The sequence below is a fragment of the Rhagoletis zephyria genome, unplaced genomic scaffold (genome assembly GCF_001687245.7).
Source record: "Rhagoletis zephyria isolate East Lansing unplaced genomic scaffold, Rhagoletis_zephyria_1.1 Rzeph_scaffold_04274, whole genome shotgun sequence".
Lineage (NCBI taxonomy): Eukaryota > Metazoa > Arthropoda > Insecta > Diptera > Tephritidae > Rhagoletis > Rhagoletis zephyria.
This window is the reverse complement of record NW_016161357.1, coordinates 1-11300: the sequence shown is the minus strand read 5'-3', so window position 1 is coordinate 11300 and position 11300 is coordinate 1. Positions and strand designations below refer to the sequence as shown.

At 33.5% G+C, this 11300-nt stretch overlaps 1 protein-coding gene across 1 annotated transcript; it reads left to right on the top strand.

Annotated features, from left to right (window-relative positions):
* Window positions 1–217: 217 nt before the first annotated feature.
* Window positions 218–9681, top strand: LOC108370492 (sex peptide receptor-like; the record flags this gene model as incomplete). Its single annotated transcript, XM_017625819.1, has 2 exons — window positions 218–797; window positions 9551–9681. Coding segments are annotated over exons 1-2 (711 nt in total), but the record flags the coding sequence as incomplete, so codon positions are not given.
* Between the last annotated feature and the right edge of the window lie 1619 nt (window positions 9682–11300).

The following is an 11300-nucleotide window of genomic DNA, read 5'->3' as shown; positions in this document are numbered from 1 at the left end:
ATAACTAGACGTAGATATTTCCATAAGACATTTGGGGAACCCCTTTTATCCCATTGCTTACAAACCGCAACCAAGTCAGAACAAAAACAAAACAAATATAGCATAGGCTACCACGCGCTTCGCCCTTTAAAGACATTTTTGCCCAGGCAAATTGAGCGCGTAAAACAACGGCGTACAGGCGGAAGAACTGTACTTATTCGATAGATTGTGACAAAATATGACTGCTGCACAGCTGGCACAACAACATAACACAACACACGCAAGTCTTGTAACCGACACGGAAGTCGCAGCCACGATTATGGCACCCATCCAGCAAACGGGTAATTTCAATTCCACATTTACGACAGCGTTCTATAGCAGTGGAGTTACGCCGACATCGACATCGATACCGACTACAGCGATAGCAGCTTTCTACCCGCGTGATGATGTTGGCGGCAGTAGCGGTGATGATGCCTTGGAGTGGAGCGACAGCCCTGCAACAATTGCTGGCAGTTATAGTGGCCTAAGTGCGGCTATGTTAGCGGCTATAGATAGCACGAATGACTACAATGACACACAATTGTTCGATCAGAATTCGAGCGATTATTATGACTATCTGCCGCCCTGTGAATCCTTCGATATAGTCTCCAACTGGTCATATTGGAATGTGACTTGTGATAACGCGCTGGAATATGGCATGCCTTTATATGGGTATTGTATGCCCTTTCTGTTGATCATTACGGTTGCTGCGAATTCGCTGATAGTGTTGGTATTGAGCAAGAAACATTTGGCGACGCCAACAAATTTCGTGCTAATGGGTAAGTGTTGTAAAAGCAAAATAGTTTTGTTATTTTATTAATAATTTCAAACAAAAAATGCTGTCTAGTTTTTGCTATTAAGTTTTTAATGAAAAAGAGAAAGACACGATATTGTTTTCAGCAGAAAATAATCAGTAGTTTTTAACTTTTTTTTTAGGCATTCTAAAAGAGCAAAATGCACTTTTTCGTTACAACTTTCCCCCAAAATTCCGAAAAACGGCAAGATCATGAGTATCATAGGGCAACACAGAAATTGGTGCGGCAAGAATCCGTAAGCAAATAGTTTCCATCAGCCGAGTTCAAAATGTAAAAAAAAGATTTTTTTGAGAAGCCCTAGCAAAGAAACAAAAACTTATAGAACCTTCCACTTAGCCTTAAATAAAGGTTTGAACTTTCGACTAAAATTCGTGATTTTAAGTGACTATCAGGTCAAGGTGCAAAGCTCTAGATTTAATTTAAGCGCAAGTAGAAGGTTCTATCACTTTTTGTTTCTTGCAATTTTTTTACATTTTGACCTCGTTTTTCTCAAAATCTTGAGCTGATGGAAACTTTGCACTTACGGATTCTTAATCAGCACCAAAAGGCCTACCAAAAACAGATTTAATATTTGCTGCACCAAAATTGTTTCCCATTTCTGTTTGCCCTCTCGGTAAAAATCCTGAAGTGTCCCGAAAAATTTTAAAAAGCAACAACAAGTTTCGAATATTCACTACAAATCCCGAAAAATATAACAAAAAGGTTACGAAAAATCTCAGAAAATCTTTACAAATCCATAATGTTCAAAAAAAAAACAAAAAGTAAAAAAAAATGAGAAATATATTGTACTTTAAGAAAGTGAGCGGCTTTTGTTGGTGACCTTGAAAAAGATTTTCACAGCCTCGCTTGCAATTGCCTACATCCCACCACTCTCAACTGAGAACTGTCAATTCTTACCATTGAGCATAAAAACAATCATTTCAAAACTCAAGTCTCATGGAAAAGAAAGTGATTGTGCTATCTTTCAAAAATGCAGTGTCCTGTCCTGTCATCTGGTCACCCTATTTGGAAGGGTCCCGAAAAGTTAAAACAAATATTGCACAATCACAAAAAAAATACTAAAAAATGCATCTAAAACTTCAATGGAATCCAAAAAATTGCAAAATAACAGTATTGATGACTTACGTTTTTTTTTTTTAAATTAGTTTTTGGCCTAATAACAATTTGTATTCCACAATTTTATCAAGCCGTTTTATTTAAAACACACATGGTAGCTATTATAGATGCTTTTTCGGAGATCACCACATCCTCGTCACATTTCTTCATCGAGTTTACTGGTATTCGAGCCAGGAACGCCGGCTTACAGAGCCAGTGGTCTAGACGTGAACTATATGAAAACATTTGATGAGGAGCTGTGGTTAAATCCGGAATATATATAGCAGCTATAATTTCTATCTTATGTAAATTATTGTTATTTTTCTACAAAAAACTTTCATTAAAAACAACCCCAAGCTCAATAAAATTGTTGGACGTAAATATATTAATTTAAAATAATAATTTAAAAATAATAATTTAATTAATAATATATAATTTTCTGAAAAATTCCGTAAAATTCTAAAAAATCTCTTAAAATTTCATAAATATCCCAAAAAAAATTTAAGCGCGTTAAAATCCAGAAAAGTGACAAACTACTAGCAACAGTTCTTAAAAAAAAAAAAAAAATACTGAAAACTAGAATTCGAAAAAACCCGAAAAATGCGGACAAATCTTGAAAAGTCACGAAAAAATTCGCGCAAATCTTCAAAAGTCTGGGAAATAAATAAACTTTATTTTTAGAAATCAGAGATTATTCGAAAAACTATCACATATGAAGTTTGAGATCAATGGGAAAAGCCTCAGACGTTGCGAGTAGAGCATGGACTTTTAAATACAGTTGTTAAAAAAATTGTAGTCGCACCATATTTTGAAAAGTTCTAACATATAATTTTTGATATTACTTAATTTTGTCTGTTTTTTATCAAAAAAATATATAGTTCATTCATTAACAGAACTGCAATATTAAAAAAACAATCAACAAACTTTCGTAAAAATTTCGAACTTTTTTAACACATTTAAATATATATATATATATTTTTTTTTTTAACGACAAATTCGTCAAAATCTTAACTTAAAATCTGATAATTCTTTAATTTTTCCAGAAGTTTTCATTTTGTATGTAAAACGAAATAAAGAAGGGTCCCATTATGTTGATATATTAAGGGCCACCCTAATGTACTTATGTATATACTTGCTTATATGCACTGTCACATATGTACATACATATCCACACTGATATTTGTCTCCATATACACACATATGGGTAATACAAAATGATTTGAACGCCTGATCCTTGATGTAAACACGCGCGAAAGCAACGACAACATTAATTTCAATATTAAGTATACGCCCTGGTGGCGCAATGTCGCTATGTGGCGTCAGCAAGAGGAGGCGCCAGAGGCGGCATGCATGCGTTGTGAAATGTAAACAGTAAACAAATTTCTAAGTGACAGCACATACACATATGTAGCTCTACACAAACATATTGCAAGTGTAAACACATATTAAAATGAAATCGATATTATTGGCAATTTAGGTAGCAGCAGCAGCTGTTGGTCGCACAGTCGGCCCTTCATCTCATTTAATGCCCTTGCATCCGCCATTTCATACGCTGCTGGATCATTTTCATTTACGTTTTCTATGAAAATATGAATTTGAAATTATACCCATCTTTAATTAGATTTCGGCACGTAGGCGTGTGAAAAATGACAAATGGCTTTATTGAACTACTACATATTCGTGTGAAATGCCGCAGATTTGTTATGCCTGTGATATGTTTGAAGTTTAGGCCCTATTGGCATAGGCAACAACAGCGTGAAACAAGAGCAAGGAAAAGTTTGTATTTTTTTGTGAAAATGTATTACTTCAGTAGAAAGCCCTAATTATTGAGCGGACATATTAGAACGCATTAGCTACTACGCGACAGTAGGGAGCCGTAGGAGGAACATGTTCATCGACTACACTTTTGAAAGGAAGCATATTATTCGATTAATTGGAACTGATATCAGGTTACTCTATGCTTGACCAGATTGATGACGTTTTCATGTACACGAATAGGCGTGACCACAGAGTCAGAATGTCGGTTTTACTTTGAAGACGATGAGACTTTAGAAAAAACTAGTGAGCCCGCATGGCGTTAAAACGCCCAAAATTGAATTTTAAAAACTTAAAAACTATTCCAAATGTTAGTCAGATTCATAAGCTAAAGATTTCGTTTGACACACATATTTTAATATCTATTTGACATACCTTCTGTATAAGACAAGTAAACTCGATATTTCAAAGAGGTGGCAGCCAACTTCAAAATATTTTCAAACTAAAACCTTCTTCTTTCGTCCGACATTAAAATTGCGATGCAAATTTAATTTTTCTAATTGGCTCAATTTACCCAAACCCATCTTTTAGTAATTCATCTAACTTATTAAATAATTCAAATTTCAGTTTTAAACATTGGGCAACCCTTTTTAAAGACTTCTCGCAAGTAGTTTCAACCTTAAAGCTTTTTAAATATTCTCCATCTGACATTGTGAACATAATTTAATTAACTTATAATTTAAGTAGAACTTGATTTTCCAAACAAATTTCGATTTATATCAATATCTTAAAATTAATTTAACTTATTAAGTAATTAGAAATAAACTTTTTAAACTCTCTCAACACCTCATTAATATTCTAAGTGTTCAAACTAAAGGTTTCTTAACACGCTTTCGTTTGATATGTATTTATGCTTCCTTGTGTATAGGTTAACTAAATTCGAGTTTTAAAATAGGTGGCAACCGCCTTCAAAATATTTCCAAACTAAAGCCTACTTAAACCGCTGTCGTCCTACAACCATGTTTTAATAAATATTTCACTTATCTGATTTCCTAAATTTCCATTTCCAATGATACTCATATTGTTCTAATTGACTTTTAAATAATTTTACTTGAATTTTTTAAAAGGCAACTCTTTCGAAAAAGTAAAACCTTTTTGCACATCTACAGCCCTAACCCTTAAATTTGACACCTTAATAACCAACTTATGAATGAAGATTTATGTCCAAGTTTTTCTAGTTATCAAATTTGATGCACAGTTTTCAAGTGGCCGTAAATTTATGTCCAATTTTTAAATTACCACGACTTGTTAGATTTTTCGACAAAAACGTGTTTTTGGTAGAAAATGATGGCACACTTACCTTAGACAGTGCATTATCGCTTGTTTTGCATAAAAAATATTTCATTGCGAAATTGTATTTAAATGAAAACTTGAAAAATATACTAAAAAAGTCAAAGTAACCACTCGTTCTCATACATATACCCGTGACAGTGATCGGACTTAAAAAAAAAAATTGTGTGGTAGAATCTGGAAAAAAATGTGGTAGATTTCAAAAAAATTTGATAAATCTTAGATTTTGGATCAAACTTTGTACAAAAATTAAAAAAAAAAATCTGCAAGGTTTCACCTAAATTGCTAACATTTTAATTATAATCTAAAACAAAATTAATTTTAGTATAATAAAGTGCAAGATTGAAGTTGATAAAAATTGCGTTGAGTTTTGGCAATTTTTTTCCTTGACAGTTTCGAACATATTTTGAAAGATTTCTGCAACCTTGCGAAGTACTGCCAGCTTTTCTTTTTATCACATCACGATGTAGCGAACAAATGTGGCTCGTTCCAGAAATGCTACTTGGGATTTGCCGATTTTGGCAATTCTCAAGTAAAAGTAAACAACGCTTTAGAAATTTGAGATGCACTGAAATTCGCTAATCATTTCACAAAAATCGCCGGTTTTTATTATTTTCGCAATTAATTCTTTTTATAAATCATATATTTTGCAATTTAACACAATAAAACCTCGTTTGATGTCGAAAAATTGAATATGGAGAAAATTTACTCTTTTACAGCTTATTTTATCCTCCCATTCTGCCTGTTGTTAGTGTTTAGTGTTGGACAATTTCTGCTCTTAAAATTAAGAAAATTATGTTGAGCAAAAATAAAACTACTCAAAACGCGAATATGTGGTAGATTTCAGACCTTGTGTGGTAGATGTGGTAGATGCTCAAAAAAGTGGCAGATCTACAACAATGTAATCACTGACCCGTGATTGTGTATGTAAAGTATACGCCCCGCAGCATCATACACAGGCAGCTAACGCGTTTACTTAATTAAATATTGCCATGGTATATTTGCGTACAGCATTCTTCAAGAATATACATATATATCAATTTCTTCATCTATATACAGATGCGTGCAACTAATTAGCAACGAAATTCAAAACGATATTGCTTGCAAGTTATGTTTATTTATTTATTTTTAGTAATTTTCATTTAAAATATAATTCAATCTATATCAGAAACCACAATAACAAAAGTTGCAAAGCTTGCACAAATTGCAAAAAAATTAATCAAACTTCAAAAAATTGTCATCAAAATTTTAAAATTTTTAATTGGATTTTTTTCCATGTAAAAAAATATTTTGATCATGTGTTATATGGAAGAAAATGCGCAACACCCTCCACAAAAAAAATTCTAAAAAATCAACGGTAATTTTTAGCGACTTGAAACTGGCACTTTATTATACTAAAATTGAATGGGCTACAAAACTGCATACCCGAAAATTTTCTAAATATTCTAATTAAAAATTTTGAAATTTTGATGACAATTTTTTGAAGTGTGATTAATTTTTTTGCAATTTGTGCAAGCTTTGCAACTTTTGTTATTGTTGTTTCTGAAATAGATTCAAATATATTTTAAGTGAAAATTATTAAAAATAAATAAATAAACATAATTTGCAAGCAATATCGTTTTGAATTACGTTGCTAATTAGTTGCACTCATCTGTATATAAGAATTTTAGAACGAATTTCGATTGTGCCAATAAAAATTTTAAAATTAGGATTTTTGTTTAGCAAATCATCGTCATATTATAGTCAATGTGATTTTTTTCATTACATTACATTAAAATTACAAAATTGTTGCGATATATATTTTTTAGCTTGGTGGCACACTTTTCAAATTTCGCAGATATGTTGTATTTGGTGCCAACTTTAATTAACTACTAGAATTTGTCAGATTTACTTAGCAAGCTCGGCAAAAGCAAATTTACACTAACAAAATATGAACTAAGCAAGAAGGCATAGAAAAGGCACTAGAAATATGCGCAGTGATGCAAGTGGAGAGCATGCGTTAAAATAATTAAGCATTTACTCGTGTAATTAAAATTCACACTTGTGATTAAAATTCATACATGTTCCAGAGTATTTACTCGGAAACTGCCATTAAACTATTTGCAATTTGAAGAGGTACTACTTAGAAGCACTTTTCACGCTGTGCTGCTCTCAGTTAGTAGAGAGAGTTGTGGTATATAAAATGTGCTATTAAAATTAAAATAAAAACAAGTGTGTAATGAATGATGTGCTCTGGTGTGCAAATAATAAGCTGCACAAAATTTGCGATGAAATTTTCAAGCGATAAAGTTAAAATGTACAAAGTTTAATAAGGGTTTAACTTAAAAAGCCAATGAGGTTTGTTGCCTACAAATTTCCTATCTCTCTAAAGCTAATTGGCATAAACTACATACATTTCTTTATGGCCATATATGAAAATGTAATGAGTGGTTTTAAATTTCCGCGCAACCAAACTTTCAAGCCAGACTGCATACTCTTTAACACACACACACACGTGTACAGTTAAGTGGAGCACACACTTTCAGACTCAGCAATCAGCTGAGCACAAATTGCCAATCACTCTTTATGTGTATGTAAATGATGGTATCACGTTTCCTTGCTATCCGTAATATACATAAAACAAATGCACATATCGCACACCATCCCTCAAAAGAGGCACAGCTCAAAAATCAGATCTGAAAATACGACTGCTTGTGTATAGTACAGATTTAATACAATTAATACAAAAACTGGCATAACAGTAGTTTTATAATTAGAGAATATAATTATGAAGAAAAAAAGTACTTACAAACATTAATTGCAGATAAATCCTACGAATCCATTTTTGCAAAAAAAAATTCGACCTAAATTTTTTTGAGTTGCGCCTCTTTTTAAGATGGTGTGCAATATGTATACATTGTACATACACCAAACTAAATTAATAGCTTATCATGGAAAGGCTGATTTTTTTATTACGTACTTGTTGTTGTTGTTAATGTTATTAGCGCTCCATTCGCACCGCTACCGACTATATTCCGAAGTTGAAACCTATTTCAGGCAACTTTAGCCATACCGTTCTCTTCATATGGCGTTCTGCAGGGCGTATGAGTGTTATGTAAATCATTATACGCCCCGATTCACGTATGCCTCATCTCTAAGCCGTCTGCATACCATGTATGTATGTACGCATCTACTATCAATGGCGGTGCGCTCGTTTGTTCAGTTTTCTCGATTTGTGACTTTTACTAGGAACCTTTTGATAAAGCAGATCTCCTTGTTCAAGGAATCAAAAAGTCCCCTTCTTCCCAAGAGAACTGGTTTTAGTTAGGCTTCTTTGTGTAGAAGCTATCGTGAACAAGTCAACGTTGCAAGCCTCTCTCAGGACTGCAGTTTGCTTGAATATAGATATTGAAGAGAAGTCTATTCTAGTTAGAAGCGGACGTTTTTTTTCACTGAACGGTTTTAAATCTGGACACTTAAGGTTAAACAAATTTTGTTCTCAAAAACTCTGCTTGAAGGGCAGATAGATTTCAAAAGCTAATGTCAAAGGTATTCGCCTTTAAAGCATATCAACCCACCACACGTTCAGAGCGAACGCGTTTCAATTTTTTTAGATCGCTGGATCACTCTCAGTGAATCTTGCTCCAATTAGGATGCATCGAAATGTGCAGAAAGAACTATTACACGATCTTTTAGCTTATCCCTTGCCCCAGGTGTTCCATAAAAAAACCTAGCACAACCTTTCGCGCTTTCTTTTTGTGGCAGCCTCCAAATTCGATAGAAAACCGAGTCCAGGAGATAGTCAATGGCCTGAAGATGACCCCGTGAAGATCCAATAGAAGAGAAGAGAAGCGTATTTTTTGTATGTATGTAGTCGAAACTTACGTTGCCTAACTTATCTGGAAGTACAAAAAAACATACCAAGCGGTGACAATGGTGTTTGATTTGAAATGTTATTACATTGGTATAAATATGGGAAGGAAAATACTCCGATTTATTGTTTTAATATTACCAAAGTGGTAAGGCCATTGATAATACTCACAATTTAGGGAACTTCAAAAAATTGTATTATCCGTCAAAAGTTGTTTATTGAAACTACCTTCCTGTTTGTATCATGAGTAGAGTCGAGTATTTTCGAGCAATACTTTGAGTAGCATCGAGTATTCTCTTGGTAACTATTAATGAGTTCAACATCGCGTACAAGGTGGTATCGGACAAACACTACTGACACAGAAGAGTCTGTAATGTGGCAGAAGCCGTTGTATACACCTCGTTATTTTAGAAAAGCTTTGATTTTATTGTACAGTATTAGTAGAGATATTGTCGTTTTATAATGGTCATACTTCTTATGCGACCAACAACGCCAAATATACATAAAAGATAAAAGCAAATATTTTAAAATCTATAGATGTACATATGTAGTCATATGTAATTTGTAAACTGATATCTACTGCCATCATATTTTCACTAATTACACATCTATATGCATACATATATATATCTATTTTCATACATGAAAACTTTTCCCATATTTTCAGCCATGGCGATATGTGATATGCTGACGGTGATATTTCCGGCGCCAGGACTTTGGTATATGTACACATTCGGTAATCACTACAAGCCGCTGCATCCGGTGTCAATGTGTTTGGCGTATTCTATATTTAATGAGGTGAGTAAATTACAAAGAAAAAGTGTCAACAAAGTGCTATTAATATGAGTTTTATATTTTGTAATTATCGCCTACATGAATTTTGTATATGTACATACATTGTGCGCATTTAATTGCATTAATCTACATATATGTATGTACACTTATTTCTAGAAGGTATTTTCCTGTTACCAAACGATATCTCCTTTAATATTTTATCAAATTTAATAAATGATATCTCATTTTGAAGAGGAGAAGCTCATGCTCGCACATGCGAAAAATACTCACGTTGTTCAAATTTAAGTATTTCCAAAAAAAATTGGGTTTTAAAAAGCTGAAAGCACTGCACCCGGTCGATAAAGCGCCATATCTTCCATAATGATTCATCAAATGGAATGATTTAAATAAAATTTTGAAGGAAACCTTCACTGCTTGTGGTAAAAATTAAAACTTTTTGATAGGGTTGCCACTCGCTTAAATTTTTTGGGACTTAAATATATACTGATTAAAATATTACAACGCATTCAGGGTATGAAAGTTAAATGCCTTAATTAATTCAATTAAATGCACTCTTAACCGTAAGTAAAAATTTATATCTATATCTCTATATATGTGAAACTAAGTTACGTAAAATGTATGAGCACATAACTCAAGAAGGATTTTTTAGTTGTGTTTATCTCTGCCCGAGGAGAAATGTTACGGAGAGAACACCCCGAAAAGTGGCGCTGGGATCGACTTATTACTAAAAACTTATTACTAAAAATTGTATTTATCGTCCGATTTCGGTCATATTTTATATATATATATTGGTAATAGAAAGGAAAACATCTTGGCGAAACATTTTTCAGCTAGGGAGCGCTGAAGTCGAGTTATCTATACTAATATACATATATTTTGAAAGCCGTTTTTTCTATTCGCAAAGCTCGAGAACGACTTTACCGATTTTTTTTTTAATTTCGCACACCTACTGCAGAATTTTTAAGGGCTAAAATACTCGAACATGGTATCGATATTTATGAAAGCAATGACATAAATACTCATGCAGAGAAGTGGGACTGTTTGAAACTGGGGCGTTGAGTGTGTTTGAGTGGGTCTCTAGATAGTTTCAGCACACAATTTGACCTGCCAGGTGTAGCTGAAGTCGAGTTATTACTAAAAATTGTACGCATGATCCGATTTGGCTTATATTCGGGATATGCATTGGTAATGGTAAACGCAATACTTTTACAAAAAGAAGCCGCCAGGTGGCGCTGGAGTCGAGTTATTACTAAAAAAACGTCCAGTGAGAGAAAGTGTCGAGAATATCCGATTACGTCGACCTGCTGCACCACTGAACTTGTCTAACTGCCCACTGTTTTCCGACTGGCCCAATAGATATGATTTACCAATATTACTCTGCGTTAAAGCTTCATTCGGAGACACCAGAATTGAGTTGTCTAGGGGTCAATCTGAAATGGCCTCCGTTAAATCATCCACCCAGAACTGTTGCGCTCCTTGATAAGGCATTTAAGGTAGTTCGTCTGAAATAAGTCTATGCATATTGGATACTGATTGGATACTATACAGTTTCGAAGAGAGATTCACCATCGAGCCAGACGATTGTTGCCGCCAGAGAGTGAAGAGAAAAAAATTCTTCAAAT